Consider the following 22,569-nt stretch of genomic DNA (forward strand, 5'->3'; position numbering starts at 1 on the left):
ATTTTCATTAGAAATTCATTGTTACACCTAAAGAAATGTTCCGCAATGCAGAATAGTACGTTAGCAATGTAAAAAAGTGTGAAATAAATTATTTCTACCAAAAATTCTACCACAGTTTGCCCAATTCTTTTGGCCACATATATAGACTCATATTACAAACATTCCAGGTCAATCAATGAAATTAATTGTAACAAATAATTTACAATTAATATTCAGTAATCGCTTTAAATAGAATTAACAAGAGTAGCTTATATATTGAACTAGGATTTTGTTTCTAGCATATTTAAACTAAGTAACATTGTTAAATAGTAAACATACTTTGTGCAATGCATTATTATAAAGGTTAAATGTGATTGATTGATTTTGTTTATTTTACTTCTCTTTCCTGCCACTTTGGCTAATCACGAAGATGGGGATGAGTGATGATATGTTGAAATTGATGGTTGGACATTCGCAAACACCTACACCCAGGCTGGGATTTGAACCTGGGTCCTCTGGCATCATAGCATGATGTGCTAACCACTCTGCAATGGTGGCAGGTTGTTGAATGTTATTGCCTGGTGGTTTCACATAAAAACTCTGTGCAACTGAAGAGTGACTAGGTACAATTCATTGGGACTTGAATCAAAATGTTATATCTCATATTATACACTTTGCACGGAGAGTCTTGGATCCTTCTAGTTTATTCTTGACTTGACTATATTCCATCATTTGGTGTTGTACAGTCCCGTGCAAATTAATCGGAACAAGATATTTTTATGCATGATGGAGTCTCAAACTTGACTATGCTTTCATGATGATGAATCTATGACAAATCGTGTAATACAAATTATATAACAGAAAGAAGAACATATTAGCTATTAAGAAATATTATGAATATGTTTCTGAATAGTGTAATTGATGAATTAGGGTATAAGTACAAAAAATACATAACGTGTGTAGTTATTGTCATATTTCAATTAATTCGCATGGGACTGTAAACCACATTTCTGATTGGCCCACTTTATTTGAAATATTTTCTCAATATTCATACATTTATTAGTGGGCGAATTCACACACACGTACAGTCCCGTGTAAATTAATTGAAATAAGACAATAACTACATGCTTTATATATTTCTTGTACTTACCCTAATTCATCAATTACACTATTCAGAAACAATAAATTACATATTCGTAATATTTCTTAATAGCTAATATGTTCCTTTTTCTGTTATATAATTTGTATTACATGATTTGTCATAGATTCATCATCATGAAACTATAGTCAAGTTTGAGACTCTATCCCGGATAGCACATAAGTTAACGACAAGTTAAATCGAATCTTGTTAACTTGCCGTTAACTTACATGATATCTGGGATCATGCATAAAAAGTATCTTGTTCCGATTAATTCTCTAATTTTTAGCACAATTTTTCCAGCTTGTCAGTTGTTCTGACTTTGTCCTCATCATTTTAAACTTTTTCCATCCACCAATGAGCTTTGATACTATATACTCTCCTCCCTCCCTCCCATTATCCCCACCAATAATGGTAAATTCTAATTTATTTCTCTCCTCCCCACCCTCACCTCCATAGTCAAACTCGTGGCACAAATATTTCCTAAAAATGTACAAGGACTATATGTGCGTAGGCACATACCTTTTCAGTATTTCCTTCATCAGGGAAAAGTTAAAAGCTAAGAAGGAAAGTAAATAATAATTAGCTTTAAACTTTTACCTTGTTTTAATCCGTGTGCATTTAATCCTAACCTACAACATATTTGCTCACAACATATTTCACTAGCATGAAACTGACAGCTTAGTGTCAATAAATACTCAACAGTATTTTAAGTATATGTTCCTGTTGTCTAAAGAGAGTAATATTACTGAATTTCTACATAAAGATTGGGCTGTTCATTTAACAATAATCTAATTTTCAGAAGAAGCTGGATTGTCCATCACAGAAGAGCTGGGAAGCTCGGTTAACTTCAGATGGCAGCCTAATCGACTTGAACTCTAACTTTAATGTGATGTTATCAAGAAAAGCAGCATCCTTCTTTGGGGAAGTGATCTCATCACAGGGTAAAGAGTCAAGGAAAGATGTTCAAATGACTGAAAATGATCTCGGTGTGCAGACTGTAAGTAACTTTTTAAATTTATTAGGGCTGGGCTGATACCAATGTTGATCGGTGGCGGTGATTAGGGGTATAGTTGCACCCTCATTTTTAACCACCCTTTTCCCCCAACTATGGCCGCTTAATGCTAAGACTTGTCTAGCAAGAGAAAGTACAATGTCCTTGCTCCCTCTCCAGGTTTTGGCACCCAACCATTGCCACTGATGGTCATATATTGGTATCTTTTATGGTGTTTGATCATTTGCAGGATCTACAAAAATGCCAAGCGATATTTCTGTCAAGTCCAGTTATCTTGGACATTATGCACCAGTTTTGTGTGAAAAACTTGATTTTTGTTATTACGTAATAATTAGGGCTCGGAAGTTGAGGAAAAATCCTTTTTTTACCCTAGTGTCCGAAGACGAGGCCCAACATAATATTTGTTCATTTTGGGTCATTGTCGGCCAGAAAAAGGTGGGTTTTATTTGTCCTTTCTTGCCTTTTTCGGCGTTTTTTGGCTTATTGGTCCTTTTTTAGCCTTTTTTAAGGTCTTAACAGCATTTTTTTGCAACTTCACCTTCTTTCCACTACATTTTTACTGCCCATTCTCAATTCGAATCATCAGTTCATCACCTCTTAAACATCCTTTCTGTAGTAAATAAAAAAATAATAATATTTGAACCATCCCTAAAACGAGAGAAAAACATTTTTGACTGAAAGAAGATGCATTTTATTCATATAGTTTTTTCGCACTGTGTGTCCCACACCACCAGAATTTTGTATTTTTTTTATTCATCAAATATATAATTAAAACTGAAGTTATTAATTAATTCGGATTACATTTATACGTCCTTTTTTTCAGTTTTTAGGTCCTTTTTTTGATATTTTTAGGTCTTTTTATAGGTATTTTTTGGCAATTTATAGGTCTTCAACTTACGAGCCGTAGTAATAACACATGTTAATATTCTGATGTGTTTTGAATACTTTCAAGCAAAACGTTTGATCAATGGATGCATATAATTGAAGTAAGAGCCACCACGGTGGTCATGTTGGTAATGGTGTCTGACTGCCACATGGAAGATCTGGGTTCGATTCCCATTGCGGCTGATCTAAGGTAGGAATGTTTCCTGCCTTGTCCCCGCATCAAGTGGCTATGGGGTTCACTCAGTCTCAAATCAATGGGTATCTGGGGGGGGTAAAGATGGCTGGAGCATGGTGCTGATCACATCACCTCCAAAATGGAAAGAGATTGAGAATGTGTGGCGCCCTACCCCCACATCCGCTAAATGTTCCTTCGCGGCACGGTGCTATAAGAATGGGGAACTTTACCTTAATTGAAGTAAGATACTGACACACCTGTATGAATCAAAACTTCGAAATACTTTTTATTGTATTGGTATCAATGGGAATCTTGGTATCAGTATGAGGCACATATTTTTGGTAAATAAAAAAGCAAAATATCGGTACAAGAACTGAGTCAATTTCGGGTTCAAAAGCGGTAAATAAAATAAAATTTCGGTGTTATAGCGGTGAGAAATTGGATGAAAAGTGGTATATAAAAAGACATTTTGGTTTTAAAATTGTGAATATAATCCTACATTTGATTTAAAAACTACACTTATTACACAGAATTAACATTTCACTTCTAATAGCACATTTATGTAGTTATGAGAGTATTAAGTTTATTTCTGTATAAAGGAGTACATTTTTGCTTCTCCAATATTAACAGCAGAATTAATCAATTTTCCGTGAATTGCATAACTCTCAGGATAATTCAGATCTCTGAAGGTGTCGCGTTGGTGAATAAACCCTGAATTTCGTGTTTAAGAGTTCATTTTGCTTTTTGCAGTTCATTTCGCATTATTTCGTGACAAAACAGGGTAGAAAAATGCACACCTTTCAAAAACATGAGAAATACACAGTACAATGTGTTTTTTGACATTTTGTTTTTTTGTCAAAAACGAAATATGCATGCCCCTAGGTATGGACATTTGTTCGAAGTCGCATTGGCTCAGGCTTAAAATTTATGCATGATGCATAGGGCTGAGCCGATGTATTGGTATCGGAAAGTATCAGTTGAAATTCATCTACCGATACCAGCCGATACTTCTCCGGCATTTTGGTCTTTCACGGGGTCCGCAAGAATGCCACCCGACACTATTGCAGAGTCTAATTATCCTGGAAATTATGCAAAATTCAAACTTTATTTTTCTTTTGCATCAATTTTGCATGAAAAAAAAAATATTTTGTGATTACATAACATATATTTAATATTCTGATGCAATTCTTGAATATTCTAATGGAAATTTCTTGGTACATTGATGCATATAATTGGAGAAGAATATTGACACACCAATATTGATCAGTATTTTGAACAAATTTTAATTATTGCAATTTTCAAGCATCGGTATCGGTGGGAATCGGTAAGAGTATCGGCATCAGCATCAGCTCAGCCCTAATGATGCATGACTTAACTAGCTCACAAGAAAGTTTGAAGTGATTTAAACTTTCTAAATATATAACAACAATGTTCCTTTTGTGAAATAATTCTCCTACGTTCTCAACGCTTGGATGCTACAAAAGTCCATCTTTGTGAAGAGATGCATTGTAGTAATTGTAGTAACTTTCCTGGTGATATGATTTGATCATGTGTTCTCGGGTTACCAGTCAGGTTAATGCCGATTTAACTTGGCTGGTAACCTGAGAACATTTCTTTGTATACTTAAACAATATATACAATGTATAACCAATGAATTTCTTGACAAACATGGACTTTTGTAGCATCCCAATGTTGAGAATATGGAAGATTTATACCATAGAAGAAACAATGTTATACATATGATGTGTGTATGTGTGCATTATTTTTTATAATGAGTTAAAAATTGATACAGAAACGGTTATATTGTTACAATTAAATTTAAATTTAAATTTATTTTCTCCATCTTTCTTGCTAATTCCTTCTTTTATTTTTACAACTTCTATGTATGGATTCGCTCATGTCTGTTGATTAATTCAATCCACTATTTCTTATATTTCCATTATTTACATTCACTTCCCACTTGCATCTTTCTGTTATGCATGAACTAAACCATCAGTCTCCAGAGTGGTGCCCTGGGGCACCGTGTCTGGCTTACAGGGCCACTGCGAAATGTTCCAATATTTTTACTGATGTGGAGTTGGTGTTTTAAGTCCACTTTATGCACAGTAAGGCTAATATGGACTGGACCTACAATGTAAATTGGGATCTGAACCACGAACCCAGGACCCCTTGATTACAAGGTGATGAAGCTACCACTGCTCCATCGGGAAGGCCTTTATTTTCACTGAAATGACACTTGTTAGTCAATGATATGATTGTTCCAAATAATATGTGCTTATTTAATACTTTTTTTTACATACAAAAAATGTTTCTGAATTTGAAATATGTGTTTATTTTTTAACTTAAGGCAAGCAACCGAACTGAGAGTTGCAAGTGTTAGACAGGCCTACATTCTGACTTGGGTGCCACAGAAAGATCTTGACACACTATGTCATAAAACGAAAAGGTTTGGGAACCTCTGAACTAAACTAAACTAAATTCCATGATGCAAGTGGCTTTCCATTCAGCATGCTTAACACATTAAGACCCTTTGCTGCTGTTTCCAATGTTTGACACCAGAGTCCACTACTACTGATTTCAAGCAGCTCCCCAATTCTCCTCATAATGTTGGATCAACACCAAATTCTGTACCTCCCATCAGGAAACATAAAAAAGTAGTCCAGGACTACTTATTCCAAAGGCTAGTGCACCAAGATTTGACTATAAGGAAACTCTTCTGTTATGTATGTGCACAATATACATATTTTTTTAAACAATAGGTAGAGGCACATATTTTTGGTAAATAAAAAAGCAAATTTCGGTACAAAAACGGAGTCAATTTCGGGTTCAAAAGTGGTAAATAAAATAAAATATCGGTGTTATAGCGGTGAAAAATTGGATGAAAACTGGTATATAAAAAGACATTTTGGTTTTAAAATTGTGAATATAATCCTAAATTTGATTTAAAAACTACACTTATTCCACAGAATTAACATTTCACTTCTAATAGCACATTTATGTAGTTATCAGAGTATTAAGTTTATTTCTGTGTAAAGGAGTCCATTTTTGCTTCTCCAATATTAACAGCAGAATTAGTCAATTTTCCGGGAATTGCATAACTCAAAGGATAATTCAGACCTCAGAAGGTGTCGCGTCGGTGAATAAACCCTGAATTTCGTGTTTAAGAGTTAATTTCGCTTTTTGCAGTTCATTTCGCATTATTTCGTGACAAAACATGGTCACAAAATGCATCTCACACCTTTCAAAAACATGAAAAATTAACAGTACAATGTGTTTTTTCAAATTTCGTTTTTTCGTCAAAAACGAAATATGCATGCCCCTAACAATAGGGTACTTATCTTGCCAGAATTTTTTTATAAGAAGATTTGTGAACCTGGGTATAGGGGCTAGCATGCTTATTTACAAATGAATCATCTGAAATATAATATGTGACAAAAATATTGCAATGAATATGGTGGTATAAGTTATGCATTATTATAAATATTACATTGTTAGTCTATCAGTATCATATTAAGAGTCACGGTGGTCTAGTTGATAATAGGGTTTCTGACTGCCATTCGGGAGACCCGGGTTCAATTCCCAGGGTGGGTGATCTAAGATCGGAATTTTTCCAGCCTTGGCCCTACATAAGTGGCTCTGGGGCTCCCCCAGCTTCAAATCAATGGGTACCTGGGGGTTAAAGGCAGCCTGAGTGTGGTGCTGATTCCATCACCTCCAAAATGGCCGAGATCGAGAATGTGTGGGGCCCTACCTCCACATCCCCAAAATGTGCCTTCATGGCACGGTGCTATATGCATGGGAACTTTACCTTTACCTATCGGTATCATATTAATAAATTACTAATAATGTTTGCAATATTGACAATTACTTTGTCAGTTAGACATATGTGTGTTGCAAACATGTTCAACTCTTACCTTTTTTTTTTTTTTTACTTCAGGTTAGCAAAGGAAACTTAAGCATCTTCTTCATAGAGGCATTCTCTCAAAGTAGTTCACAAGAGGACTCCTTACAAACAACAGTTGATAAGTTCCAGCAACTTCTCGCATGATAATAATGAAAAGCAAATTTTGTAACATAATATGTAAATTTATTTGTAGGTAATGTGTACTTATGTATAAAATTTTCTATCGTGTATACATAGTTGTAATATACTGTGCTACATTCATGTATGGTGAGAATAAGAATATATTTTTTTTTTGTAATTTTGATGTTTTAATATTTGTCCTGTCATTTCACTGTTTTACAAGTTTGATACACCCATAACACTTACTTAGTTTATTGGTCATTGTAATATCTATGGCTACTGCTACCATCTAGATCAATGGTGTGTCCAAGGGGGTGGGGTGGAGGGGGTCATAGCCCTTTTGCCCCAGTATTCCTAAAAAAATGTTAAAGTCAGGAAAATATTGCAAAATGAGATATAACTACTGACAATAGTATATGTAACCCCCATTTTCGCCACTGATCTGGAGTTGAGGTGCTTCAGTCAGTAGAGTATCTGGCTGCTATGTGGAAGAATCATGTTTTAATCACAGGGTGGTTGATCTCTTGTGGAAATATTTATGACTGCATAACATTTCTGAGACTCTTAAATGAGTACCTTGTAGCACTCATTGATCACTTTTCTTCCAGTATGGTCGAGATCAAGAATGTGCATTGCCATACCTTCACCACTGCACAATGTGGTGATAAACAAACTTTTCTGCTATCACCCACCTTGTAACTTGTTGCTTCACTGCTTTTGCAGGCATAGAGCACATCTATTAGGCTGTCTGCAACTGTTAGTGTTCTAGTTGTAAATATGAATCGTGCACTTGTCAAGTATCAATGTTTAGTTCACGATGGAAAGTGTATAAGATAGCTTTCAGACCAAACTGACAAGTGAAAGCTGCAAACTAAAGGTTGCATCATTTCTGAAGTCACATGTTGCTTGTCACCCGTTTCCCAGTAAAAGTCTATGCAATAAAGATCCAGTAGCAACAGCAAAATATTATAAAAAGCACAGGGAACATGATTACGGTAATGAGATCGAGAGGAATAACCCAAATCTTCTTAAAAAATTTGATACACAACATAACATCTACTTCTTCCATTGCTTTCCCAAGAGGTTTCTGAAATGGCAAAGAAAGAATCTGTTAATAGATTTTGCATAAGAAAAATAAAGTTTTACACTAAACTAAATTAAACTCTGTGGTGCAACAGTCCTAAGTGGCTTTTCGATTGGGTGAGGTGTGTTCAATAGGGCCCGGGACTTTATGTCTTATAAAACTGCAAAATATGTATGTAATTATGTCATAAAAATTGAAAAATATGTCAGAAAAAGGCAGAAATATTTCCAGTAAAGCAAAGCTATGCACAACAGTACTTTCGAATTTCTCGTCAGAATCTTCCAGGAAAGATCGACTAGGGTGAGTTATTAAATGAAGTAAACATTTCTTTAACAGAAGAAAGCAGTGGGAGAACACTCAAAATATTTCATTTCTGGAAACTAAAGCACAATTGGCAGCTCACTACAGCTCTGGTAAATCTGACTGGTTGTTGTGAGAAGCGAAAACAAGGTAAAGAAATGAGAACAATTGAAACTTGTTTATCTCCTGCGTGGTGATTCTCGTGCCTGCACAACAATGACACAGAACATTCTTCCTCAATAATGTTCACATGGCTATCAATTGTCAGCGGAATAAAAAAAGAGGATATTATTGTTATGTACTAATTGGTAAAAAAAATACATGTGATCTTAATTTCTTCGTTTGTAATTTCCTTTCTTCTACCATAGATAATATGAACTATGCGTTGAGCTGAAGGTACGAAGAATAAATTATAAAGTAACCGATTACATGCAAGATAATTACGAAATTATACAGAAATATGTCTTATTTGAAGAACATTGAAGAAATATGATGCAAAAATGCAATATTGCTAAAATATGTCAAAATATGCCTTATCAAGTTCGTCTATTTCGGCTCATATTCATCAAATGTGTAAAGATCTGACCCTAATAATCGATCTGATGCCAAATAAAAAAAATATGTTAAAACATAAAGTCCCGGGCCCTAGTGATCAATGTCTCAAGTCTCATCATCACTGTTTTCGGGCTTTCAAGATCAGACCCCCACTACTTCTTCTTTTCAGGCAGGTTCACAAATTATCCTCATTTAGTTGTCATCACCAAAATTTTAAGAACTTCCCAGGAGGAATCAAACCTGGGATAACTTGCACCGAGGTGAGAGCACTAACCACTTGGCTCCATGGGAGCCCAAAGTTTTACACTAGCTTCAACTATTCATGAATCTAATGCTGTATTTATTTTATGGATAGGACTCAGAGGCGAGGTGTCCGGTCATCGGGAGATGCAGCGATGAACAAGCAAAATAATAAAAATATTGCATTTTATATATTTTAGAGAAGCAGTAAAAATAATAAGTCAGAATACTTGCATATTTGTGCGAAATAAGCCAGCTCGAAATACGCTAGAGATTCGCTAATCTTAGCGCATCGAAATGAGGCCCCAATAGTACCCCTCGTGCTGAACCCTCCTGCCAAGTTTCCTATTGAAGGCAATGCTGTTCATCGGCCCTGCTCATCGTAGAATGGTGCGAATCTCTCTGGTCTCTGCCTGTGCCGAAAACAGCCGAACGCTTCCGAACAGGCAGACAAGTCCAACGACCTGTACTTTCCCCCACTCTTGAAGATCTGGGTCATAACAGGCCCTTTTTTCAGCCCCCATCCCCATATTTACAACCACGGCAGGGTTTGTCTGGAGTCATCAAGATTCTTCCGAGTGTCCAGTGGCGTGCTCAAGAAGGGGTGGTGAGGATCATAATTCTGCTTAGGCTCAATATTCTTTGAAAAAAAAAAGAAGAAAGAAAAGGCAGGAAACGATGGCAAAATGAGGACTTCAGGAATGACTACTCTTCGAAAATCCTGGTTCACACCACTCGAATGTCTGCTATTTCCACTTGTTAACAGGAAAAGCACACATTGAACGATATGAATCTGCTTTTCATTATCAAAACAACAATTGGCGGCGAACCATAAAGGTTCTTGTTACCTTTAAATGTGACAATTGAGGTGTTTGCATTTCACTTTCCATCATATTTAATAATTCTCATCGTATGGGATAGAATTATGGGTCTTTTGTAGTCCTAAGGTCTGTGGCAGTGGCGTCGCGTGCGGTTTGTATACAAGTGTTCACAATAATGTTTTTGTACTATTTCCAGGTTTACTCCTCTCCCTTGTAACTTCATGTTCAATTGCAAAAGTGAGAATAACAGTTCAATTTATTTTCAACAATTTTCTCCCAAAATCACGCTATATTTGATGTAATACAAGCAGGGCCTGAGGGAAATTATCCCCCATAAAATCTGCCAGGTTTAGCGAATTCTCGCTAAAGTTTGCAACTATGTAGCACAGACCTTTTCCAGTCCCCCTAGACATGCCTTGTATATGCTGCACTCTTAGTGTCAAATGTAAGAAGTATTGCCGCTTGCATCAGTGTTCGCACAGGGAAGTGAACATCTTCGGGGTATAGTGGCCAACAGCCCCTTAGCTGTCAGCTCTATGCAACACGCACAGCAATTGTGTTCAACGCCCTCCGTGGAACACAGTAGGAGTCAGTGTTACCAACTATATAGAAAAGTTATCAGACGTGAAAGAAGTCGCGTCAGAATAAATTGTGTGTATATACTCGTACATGAAACATAGTATTTTTTCGAATAAATATACGTATGTGAGTATGTGCATTTAATATGTACGTAATTTAAGACACATACACGAGTGCTCATGTGAACATTATCAGGTGATGCGCCTGGTCTGTGGTATGAGCTTTTACATTGAATTGGCAATGACCTTGGCGTTTGTTGCAGAGAAATATTGTGCTCCCCTCTCCATTGAAAGATCGCCCCTTCTGTTTGGCAAATCTTGCGGTGACTACATAAAAATGTCACGCTTCGCCACTGATAGGACTATACAGTGGCAGCGATGAGGGGTTGGGGGTAGTTGCCCCCGCACTATGGTAAACCAATCACCACCACCGGGACTACATACAAATTTTTTGATAAATTACCCATAATTTTACCAATCTAATGTTTATGTACATAAATAACCTGTACTTGAAAGAAGAATTTGCATTTTTGTTAATATTTTTATGTGTATCAACATATTCTTCATGCACCCTGATTTTGTAAAAAAAATGTCTGAATAAGCAATGTTTTCTGTTTAGAATGAATAATTTACAAATTGTGGGTGTGTCTCAGCACATATGGCTAGTTTGCACCCTTTGTGTACGGCAGAGAATCCCCTTATCTAAAATCCTAATCTGTGAGTTAAGAAAGGGGGTGTGGAAAACCTCTTGAGAAAAATTAAAAGTGCATGTTATAGAGGAACCTGCACAGGACACATTAAGAAGGTAAGCGCACCAAAAAAAAAAAAAGACAGTGTAACGGCCTGCTATACTCATGATACTAAAACATTAGTTAAAACAGTCATCACCTAACATGGATGATGAATCACTGGGAAGGTCAAAACTCTGAAGAAATTAAAATCATCATATTCAAGAAGGCACAATACAGGATCTAGCCCTTGCAGCAAATGGCGTGCGAGATTGCTGTGTCCAATTTACAGCAGAGCTAGAATGGCTCCTCTTGATGGGAGGCATGGTACTAGGAATGTCTTAATCAATATTCTAGTTTATCTAGGCTATCACCGAAGTCCAAACAAAAATATAGGAAAATAGACCAGCAAATGTGACTGATGCTTTACTCTCAGATAATGACCGTGTGAGAAAAAAAAACGATAGTTTATGGGTGACTTTACTTTAAACTGCTCGATTCTGTTTGCAAGTAAACCAGACCCAGAATGCTGTGTCGTGATGCATTCGATTCACTTCTAGAGCAGGTTCGTTTGACGGAGGACTCATTTTTCCCAGAGCTAGAACCTCAGTGTTGCCAATAACTGGAATTCAAAACCTGCTAAAACTCCACTAAATGAAATGCGTATAGAAATGTATACATGTTTAATTGATTGCAGAGCGTATTTCCCATGTTGACAAAAAGTATGTATATATATATATCTTTTCCTTCATAACTAAATTATGTGGATGACAACCAGCTGTAGCACTTGCTGGTCCAGACTTAGTGATTTTCCGATGAAATTAGCAAACTGTTCTCGCTGCCTCTTGCAATTCCACTTTCGTTGTCAGACAAATCAGAAAGCAGTTGCGGTTGGGGTTCCTTTCATGATTGGCCATGGGGGACCGCTCGGTCTGTGGCTTTGAGCCTGTCCTTCACAGCCAGTAGAATGTAAACATCTCTTGTATGATAGATAAGAAAAGTTGAAGTGTCGTTCTGAGTACTACAAAACTGGATGAGGAGGAATTTTTAAAATATTTGCAGTGACAGAGTTCATGTGTGAAGTATGGAATTTGTTGGTCTGTCCTGTGCTGTGTGCATGTGTGGTTTAAGTAAGAACAAAATCCATGAACTCATGGAATCACCACCATTTTCTCACATTCCTTACAAGGAATAGACTTGAAATAAACTTGTATGTAGTGTTCAGTGTGTACAAAAAAAAAAGAAACAAATTGAAGAAATATTATATGAAAAACCGATTCAGAATTATGATCAAGTAATTGATTTAAGCAAGAAGATAATTATTGATCATTTTGTACTTGCCTATAGGTCTAACGTAAATATTGCAAATAGTAGGCTGCTGCTTTTTATAACTAAAACTGAAATAGTTTATGTCCATTGCTTGCTTTTGTTGTTTTTAATGATGAGATTTCGGTACAATAAAAATTTCAAAAACCTGAATGAGGAAGAGCTCCCTTTCCCATTAGACAATACGCATTTTTAAATTCAGGTGTTTCTGTGGCCCTGGTCTTGGGCTCAGCATATCCCTGCTGGAAATTTCAACTGTTCACAGTAGACAGTATCTACTGTCATGGGCGTCCGGAAGGGGGGGCAAGGGGGGCCGTGGCCCCCCCTGGAAAATGAAAGTCAACCAAAAAATATGTAATTCACAAATATAATTTCATTTTAGCCACAATAATATGTGTTAATTATTGCATGAACACCATAATTCAAATTTAAACAATGTTTTTTAGGGAACAACACAATTTTTGGGGAAAATTTTCCTTCGTTTGCCCCCCCCCCCCCCTGGAAAAAAATACGTTCCTTGCCCCTCCCTGGAAAAAATCCTGCGGACGTCCATGTCTACTGTTATTAATTGTACTCTACTGTGTCTCTCAGAAATCTACTGACACTCAATGGTTTCCTTCAGTAGGCCAAATGTACAAGTACAGTTTGAGAAACTACAAGTGAAATATTCTCTTCAGTATTACATGTAATATTGTATGTAGTGTGACTAGCTCAACATGTTGGCTGTAAATATAACTTTCCATCCTCCTGATTAACAATTTGTTTTTAAATCTATTTGAAAATCTGAAGGCAGTAGATGTTTCAAAATACATATTGATCTACTGAAAACAGTACAGTAGAGAAACTACAATTGAAAATAATTAGGTAAAAAAAAAGTAAAGTGCTCCCCTGTGCTTTGCACCATGCCATGAAGACATATAGGGGATGTGGAGTTAGAGCCCCATTCCTGGTTCTCCCCACCGGGGATCGAACCTGGGCCTCTCGTATGGTAGTCAGATGCCCTAACGATTGATCTACCACAGGTCAATTAATTTCTTTAGTATTATATTTAATATGCATGGAGTGTGTTTAACTTAAGATGGTAGCTCTAAATATTACATTCCATTCTCCCTTATTAACAATTTTTATATGCATCCGTTTGAAAATCTGAACACAGTATATGATTCAAAACACCTATTGATCTACTGAAAACAGTAGACAAAATTTTCAGCAGGGATGCCACTGATAATAATAATTACCCATGATACAACAGCCCTTGAGAGCATGGGCGTTGCCAGAAATTTTCCTAGGGGGGGGTCGAATCGAAGATGTCGAGGACACCCCCCTCAAAAATATTGAGACAGACCAGTGGCATATGCAGAAGTTTCTCAAGAAGGGGTTATTTTTAATATTATTGCATTATAGGTATTTTAAATTGTTATTATTATTATAATTATAATTGTTATTATTATATTACTAGTAGTAGTAGTAGCAGCAGCAGTAGTAGCAGTAGCAGTTTTAGTTTAGTTTATTTTAGCATCCAATAAATTTATCATATGAACAGGGGCGTATCCAAAAAAAAAATTTGGGGGTCCAGCTAGGGATGCCCATTCCCCAATGCATGTCATAAGCCCCCTAAAGATCTAAATTAAGACCATTATAACAGTGATATATTAATAATACTATGTTATTAAATATTATTAATAATAATTACTAGACACGCACACACTGACAAATAGTGTTTACTGCCTGGTGCACAATGCAATATATTGTTTCTAGTATTTCAGCACTGCATGAATTATTCTGACAAAAAAAAAAAAACTTTTCTTACTGTACCAAAACAGTTTCTAATGGTGGAGTTCGACATGGCTGATGATAAGGCTACATTTACCGTATGACTGGCAGAGTGGGCACACATTTATTTTGGGTATTCTTGATTTATTCATGATTGCACACCATTAAATCTGCCACTCGCATCATAACATTCACTCATAAATTTTTTCATGTCAAGACCAAGTTTGTGACATTGTTCAAGAAGAACTGTCAGATTTTCAGCTGACATATCACTACCCAGTGTGATACACAGGGGTGCCCATCCTCCCCCCAAATCATGTCATGCATCCCCCAAAATCATATAATTCGCACCTTCAAACTACGTATATTGTAATTCCTACAAAGTATTTAATTACGACAGCATGTCTACCGAAAGTAATTTTTTCTTAGCTCTTTGTTCCAAATGATGCACCTGCTTTAAATTAAGCAGTATACCAACACTAAGCATTACATTTTAAGAAGTGATGTTATTAATGAATATCGAGAATATCGCTTAGGTCTTGTAATGCAGGTATAACATAAAACTTCACATTCACCCCAGCAAAGTGCCAAACATGCATTCTCGGAACGTATTATTGCGAGCAAAGCGAGCAAGAAACTTTTCCCATCCATTTCTGTGCAGGCTTTCAAGAATATTAATTTAATGGTGTGTCAATACTTTCCTAGAATCCCGAGATATTTAGTCTTTTCCAGCTTCTCTTTTGGCACGTTCTGGGCCGAAAACGTGTGGATACCATATCACAAAATACAGTCTCCAAAATTTAATGTTTGAACTCTCTCTCCACTACAGAAATACCTTGACAATCTAAGATTTAACACTTTATCAAGATATCTCTCCATTTATATTTAATACTCAATTCTACCACCAAAATTTCCATGCCATAATGTAAGACCTAGAGTTGGATACCACCCCCCCCTTCTAACGATTAATTCAGAATCCCCTCCAGAACTCAAGTGTCAATTAAGGCGTAATATGTAAGAGTTGAATATTTCTCACCCGCCCCTTTCGATAGTGCCCTTAAACACTTCCTTTTCTTTATCTAATTGATTAAATATGGTGCATTTAAGGTGTAAAATTTTTACATATATTTTTGAAAAATATATTAATGTTGAATTTTACATTAATTGAAGGGAAAAAATTCCCCCCAAAAATCTCGATGGCACAGCCTGTGCCATACCCCCCCCCCTGTCCTCCGTGGACACCCCTATTGTTACATAAGACCTTTTAGTGGATATTATTTTCAGAATCCACAAACCATACACACAGAGGGAATTGTTCTGTATCTGCCACATCATGTGTCTCATCGGGAAGTATTATGAATCAACCGTAGTATTTTCAAAATTTGGGGGATATGCCCTAGCATATGAATATTAAGTACTTGTTACAACCAAGATTAAGTGAAATAAAGTTCTTCGTTTTTAAATTGGCATAAATTAAAAAAAATAAATAGATGAAAATACCCAGCGGAGGTCTACTGACTGGTTTGACCCCCCTGCCGAACGCCCATGCTTGAGAGCCTCCCCGATGGCACAATGGATCTTGCAATCAAGGGGTCCCGGGTTTGATACTCGTTGGAGGCACATAGTGGTTTGGATTCCACTTTAAACTGTAGGCCCAGTCCCAATTAGCCTTAATGTGCATAAAGTGGACTTAAAACACCAACTCAATCAATCAATCAGCCCTTGAGATCCAAAGCCTACCTGCAGACAGCAGGGGTGGGCAATCATCCAAGTTAAGGGGTGATGTGTGGTCAACACGATGAACCCCTAGCCATTGTCATAGGTTTCCATAACTCGGAAGCTAAGGATATGGAAGTCAACACGTACAATGGACTTATTGTCTAAAGATCCCTAAATCAACAAATCTACTCACCAATCCAATAAAAAAAGAAGAGCGCCTAGGAGTTGTGAATGGTTTTTTGGTTGTAGAGAAATGCCTCATAGCATGCAGGAGCACAGCATATTCCAGCAACGCAGCAGCAACAAAAATCAGACATGTCAAAACCCACAGTTCATTATTCTTAATATGTAAAGATGATGGCGATGATTCTCTGCAGAAAAAAAGCATTGAAAAATATCTCCTTACTATTTTGACCTTATACAATGAAATATTTTCAAGTTCTTTAAACATTTAATTGAAAAAGTTATATGAAATGCTAGAACCATGATTGACAATTTTTTGGCAAATTCCAATATGCAAAACACTTCCTGTTTAGCTGTGCAGTGGGATCCATGAGTATTACCATGCAAATTGTCCATCACCATGTACGTGCACTTTATTTGGCCCAATAATAGCTTAAAGAATTAAGAGAAAACTTAAAAAGAAGCTCTTGACAACTTCTACACCAGCATACATAAAAACCCATTGCTTGAAAACACACAGGATGTAAGAGAACCGTTAGTGAAAATAGTCATGGACAATTTGCTGAGCAATCCTAGTGGATCTCACTGTACAGAGTGATCACAAAGTCCCATTACCCCCCATGTATTACATAGATGTTAGTGAGCACAGAAGGTTGCTGCCACACGTTACGAGACAGTTGACGAGCTTAAGGATGTTGTTCGGCGTGCATTTACTGCCATCACGCCAATAGTGTTGAGGAGAATTTCCCATCGTACATGGCGGAGAATCATACTCTGTTACGAAAACGATGGTGTACACACAGACACTCTGGACTAAATCATAACGAATAGTCACACTACCTCCTAGTTGTCCTCTGCCATGATCTCACATTAATACAATGTGACCATCTATGACGATGTGGACATGCGATAGGGGGTAATGGAACTTTGTGATCACTCTGTACATGCCATAATTGTGAAACTGCTGTTTCTGACGGAGAAAATATGTAACTACATCACACTGTCCTGTGTTCCTTTTCCACAAAAAACTCGGTGAGATTCAGCATGTAATGAGATGCTACCTTTTCCTGTGTATCTTGGTTGCTTTTATTGATTGCGTAAATCGGGAATTGTGAATTGTAGTGTTGCACTTGAGCTTACAGATTATTTTACACTGATTATTGATAAAAAAAAACAACCTTTTGTTCTATATGAATTAATATGTTAAGCTATACCTAGGTACAGTCATGCTAATTGTTTATAGATATACAGAATATGGAAATTAAAGATGTATATAATTTAAAAAGACAAGAAAAAAAAGTAAGTAAGTATAGCCTATACTATTACTACAGAAATAAGCTATCATATTCACGGCACAAAAGGAAATGATGCAGACATGCATTTGAATTTTCTTAATTTTATTCAGAGGAAATTACATATTCATTTTCTGAATAGGATGCCGTTATAATGCAGCACTTATAATAATAATAATAAAAATGCATGGAGCGTGATCGCCAGTGTCTAACTACTGACTGCTGGCCTCCCTCCCACCTGCCAAGCTGGAAGATCATCCAACCAGTTACAGGGTGACGTGTGGTCAGCATGACAAACCCCCAGACATTGTTGTAGGTTTCCTTGACCAGGTTATGCTACTCATTCGTAGCTCCCCAATAACCTCACAATGGTGGGTGACCACCTGTCCCACACACAGGCCGAAATTTCAGGAGAAAAATTGTTACGCTTCCGCCAAGAGACCAAGTCTGCATGCGTCCCATAGCCGGAGCCCAAAGCATGATGCCTTAGGTTATATGGCCATTGTGTGGGACATAATGCAGCACTTACCTGATAAATTCCAAAAGCGTTATGAGCGAAAGCAAGCTGGTGATCAGAACCATGAATCTTCCAGGTGGTGAAGAATATGGGACAAGAAAACTAATCCAGGAGACGAACACAAACAGCGAGCTTGGGAAGTATGTGTGCATAAGGTGGGTCATGAGATGTCTATTGAATGTGAACTTGATCCTTAATGCTGAGTAAGAAGCTGAAAAGATAACATATGATGTAATATTAATTACATCTGTTTTAGTCATGCAATATAATTGAATTGTTCTTGAATATACGTAGCTTTGGAATAAAACTCAATAAGCCACTACATGATTAAATTTATTCAGTGGCCGGTAACTGTCAGAAACATATAGGAACATCTGTGTAACCCATATACAGGGTGTTCTGTGACCCTGTAACAGACTTGCAGGGATGATGGAAGGGAACAAACACAACAAAATGAGATAGGGAACCCTGGTCCGGAAATGCCTCAGTCAAAAATTACAAACCAAAACCTTCGAAGGGCAGGCAACCATGAACAACGCAGAGGGTAACCATAAAATATATCTGGGGAAGTGGAAAACAAACACAGACGAATCACTGTAGTGGCTTTAATGAGTAGTAACTGCAGCCATCATTACAGCAGTTGTTCAAAGTGATGCCCCCCTGTCTCGCTACAGGCACGACAACGTTGCAATAAGTTCTGTAGCATCTGCTCTAATATCCCAGGAGTCGTTCGGACCAGATCACAGGCTGTAAGGATTCTTGCCAAGAGTTCCTCTACATTACTCACAGGTGTCCCGTAGACAACACTTTTAACATGACTCCACAAAAAAAGAAACAAAGAAAAAATTAAATGGGGTCAGATCAGGTGAACGGGCAGGCCAAGCAACAGGTGTGTCTCTCCCTATCCACCGCTGTGGGAAGGTCTGAGTCATAATATCACGAGCACCAGCTATGAAGTAGATTGGGGCCCCATCATGCTGAAACCACATGCGTTTGACGAACGAGAAGTGGGACATGTTCCAATAACTCAGGGAGGATGTCTCTCAGAAACACAGTGTACACTGGTTCAGTTAATTGTGGCGGTGAAAGATACGGAATATTAAATGTTTGCCGACAATGTCCGCCCACATGTTTACATGTTGATGGCTCTTCATGATTGTGGAACAGGGATTTTCATCGGCCTATACATGGCTATTGCGACTGTTCAGCATCCTGTCTGTCGTGAAACAGGCCCTATCAGTGAAAAGCACACAGGCATGAAACTGGGGGCCGATCACACAGCACTGCAGTAACCATTCACTAAACACAACGCGGGGTGCGAAATCAGCTGGACCCATGGCATGGACATGCTGTGGATGGCAAGGGTGCAGCTGCTGCTCTCTTAGAACTTTCCAAACAGTACTATGGGCCAGACCAATTTCAGGCAACACATCCTGTGTACAAATCGATGGTTGTCCTTCCACCCGATCCAGAACTGCTTCTTAAAAGTCAGGTGTCCTTGCAGTTCTTTGTCCTCATTGCTCATGGAATTGAGGTCACACTTGCCCCCGTTTCCTGTAATCATTGGAAAAGTCTGGGAAACATGGTGTGCTCTGGATGTCTGTGTCGTGGATACGTGGTCTGATACAACTTTTCTGCTTCCCTACAGTTCCCATTTGCTCGTCCATACACAAACACCAGATCAACCAGTTCCTCTGGCGTATACTCCATTGCACTGATTGCAGCCGCAACACTCATGCTTCTAGGCTACACATGTCTAGTTTGATGTTACGTCTTCTCCAGGGCATGCACGGTGGATTCTTTCCCCCTATCTTTTATGGTTCCCCCCGTGTTGTGCTTGCTTGCCTGCCCTTCGAAGTGGCTTGTAAACTTTGACTGAGGCATTTCCACACCAGAGTTCCCTATCTCATTTTGTTGCATTTGTCCCCTTCCATCATCCCTGCAAGTCTGTAACATGGCCACAGAAGCACCCTGTATATAGAAATTACCGAAAAATTTTGTACCTTCTGTTTGTATTTTACTTGCATGCCTGTATTGGTGTTCTATTTCTATTATATAGATATATATATATATAATAAATATATACAATGAATACTAATTGTTGTGGTAAACCAGGTCAAATTTTCAGAATATGCCACTGCTTCACACCTTCACTTATTTAATTTTACACACATTACTTGTCAGTAAATGTATAATCACACAATCAGATTACATCTGGTGTTTTAATATTCTGCTATTTAATATTTAAAAAAGGATGAAAATGTTCATGGAGGAGAATTTCAAATTATAAAAACTGAATTTCTACACGAAACGCCAAATGATATAAACTTCGTGACTGAAATCTTCTTTATTGAGGTGGGTAAAACTTGGAACAAAATGTGAAAATGACTATGTGTATAATGGCATGAAGACTAAAAAAATTAAGGAACACAGTGCTGTCTGTCCTCTAGGTTCTTCTTGAAGATCTACATGACCACTTTTTATAGATACAAAATAATATATGGTTATTGTAAGTGGTTTTTATTTTATTTTTCATGTGACATCAGGCCCGTAGCTAGAATTGATCTCCAGGGGGGAGGGGACTCACGAGTTATGAGGGGGGCTTTGAAAACCAAGTCAAATTTTCGAAAGTTTAAGAGCATTAAATGAAGGTAAATTGATTATACCTTATTGCTGGGCGAGTTTCAGCTGTTGCTGGTCTACCACCTAATCCAAAAAAGTACAGATTAAAATAAAAGATAAAATAAAATTCAAGATTACAAAGAAATTATGTGTGTGGGGGGGGGGGAGGAGGGGGGCTTAATAAGTTATAATAAATTTAGAAATATCATACAAATACTATATTTTTTCTATATCTTTTAAAACATCAATTTTTGAAGTATCAACTGCTGCTGAAATAATCTCTGACTGCACACACTATACTACTTCTGATGAAACAGATATTTATATCACACAAGGAAAAAATGCACAATATTCAATCATAGTGCCTACAGTACATTCCACCCCCGGCCAAAGCTATGAAACTCCCCTTCATTCCGAAAACTTTGGAGCTGTTGGCCTTTGACGCAGATGCAGAGGGAATTTGAATAATGACTTTGAAATCACAGATTGCAACAGGGACAGCGAAGGTACAGATAAAGAAGCTCCCCTGTGAAATAACTTTCTAGAGTCTATAGAAGAGAATCTTCTAAATACTTGCCGCTACTTAGACTTGTCCGAACAAATGTATTAGCTGTTGTTCATGTTCCGTGAATTTATCCTTCACCAAAGTTGTGAGCAAAATAATATCTGTTGTCTACATTTTCACTCTTCACTGCAAACAAATTACACAAAATAGTTCTGCCTAATGTCAAGGGGGCTGACGGCAGCTCCAGGAAATGCTGAGCCCCCCCCCCCCTGCCTGTGCGACATTTTATCCTGGTTTCCCAGAACTTTCTCAAGCCAAGATGCACAGTGGTGTCATCTGTTTTTTGTTTTTTGCCTGTAAAGACTTTCCCCCAAATCAATGAACTGATCCCCCTACAAAAGTTCCTGAACATACCAATGGGTACTTGGGTTTAGGGAGATGGGGACCATGGCATTTTTCCTGTCAATTCACCTTGGGTATATAGGAGGCAGATAATTCTCATTCATATACTGCTGTTATATTTTTATTCCCATTTAACCAGCTATAAGCAGGCCCGTAGCCAGGAATTCTTTGTGGGGGGGGGGGGGTTAAGTCAATCCTAGAGGGGGCAAATTTTTAATATATTGTGTCGCATTGGCAGATATAACAGGGTACACAGAGGCACTTGCCCCCTCTCCCAAAAGAGATAGTAAGAGAAAAGGGATGACATCTTGAAACTGCAACGAACAAAAATAACTTCGAGCAACATCAAATAGCAATATTTCGATAATGACCTTTCCAGATTGCCAAAGAATATAAAGTTTAAAATAAATAGGCTAATAGGGGACTGTATCTACTTGATATTTACAGGTCGATAATGTTAATAGACAATTAATATGTACCAACAGCTTTGGGTCTTTCTGCAGAACTGATTACGGGAGACCATTATAAATCATGCTTCATAATGATTTCCTCTAGTTTCCAGTATGCAAGATTTTTACGCACAAAGGAATCTAACGAGAATCCAACAACACCATTGTGTTGTGTTATGCAAGAAAAATCGAATAAATTAAATATTAATGGTAACATATTATCTACACTTTGATGAATTGTGTAAAAACTTTGTAATAC

The 22,569-nt window shown here is 37.4% G+C and overlaps 2 protein-coding genes across 3 annotated transcripts in view; one reads left to right on the forward strand and one right to left on the reverse strand.

Moving 5' to 3' along the window:
• Positions 1 to 7,384, forward strand: part of LOC145999577 (fatty acid synthase-like) — a 138,624-nt gene extending 131,240 nt beyond the window's left edge. For both annotated transcript variants that reach the window (XM_083136602.1, XM_083136601.1), the window contains exons 33-34: positions 1,920 to 2,117; positions 7,130 to 7,384. In XM_083136602.1, coding sequence (XP_082992728.1) covers positions 1,920 to 2,117; positions 7,130 to 7,240 — 309 coding nt within the window. In that variant the 3' untranslated portion in view covers positions 7,241 to 7,384. The remainder of the gene's footprint in view (positions 1 to 1,919; positions 2,118 to 7,129) is intronic.
• The window catches only part of LOC145999578 (gamma-aminobutyric acid receptor subunit pi-like), an 85,952-nt gene continuing 70,688 nt past the window's right edge, over positions 7,306 to 22,569 (reverse strand). Inside the window, exons 7-9 of the mRNA XM_083136604.1 lie at positions 18,345 to 18,543; positions 16,534 to 16,711; positions 7,306 to 8,303 (exon numbers count right to left, since the gene is read on the reverse strand). Of these exons, the coding sequence (XP_082992730.1) occupies positions 8,148 to 8,303; positions 16,534 to 16,711; positions 18,345 to 18,543 (533 nt within the window). The 3' untranslated portion in view covers positions 7,306 to 8,147. The remainder of the gene's footprint in view (positions 8,304 to 16,533; positions 16,712 to 18,344; positions 18,544 to 22,569) is intronic.

Source organism: Lepisma saccharinum, chromosome 15 (genome assembly GCF_977018435.1).
Source record: "Lepisma saccharinum chromosome 15, izLepSacc3.1, whole genome shotgun sequence".
Lineage (NCBI taxonomy): Eukaryota > Metazoa > Arthropoda > Insecta > Zygentoma > Lepismatidae > Lepisma > Lepisma saccharinum.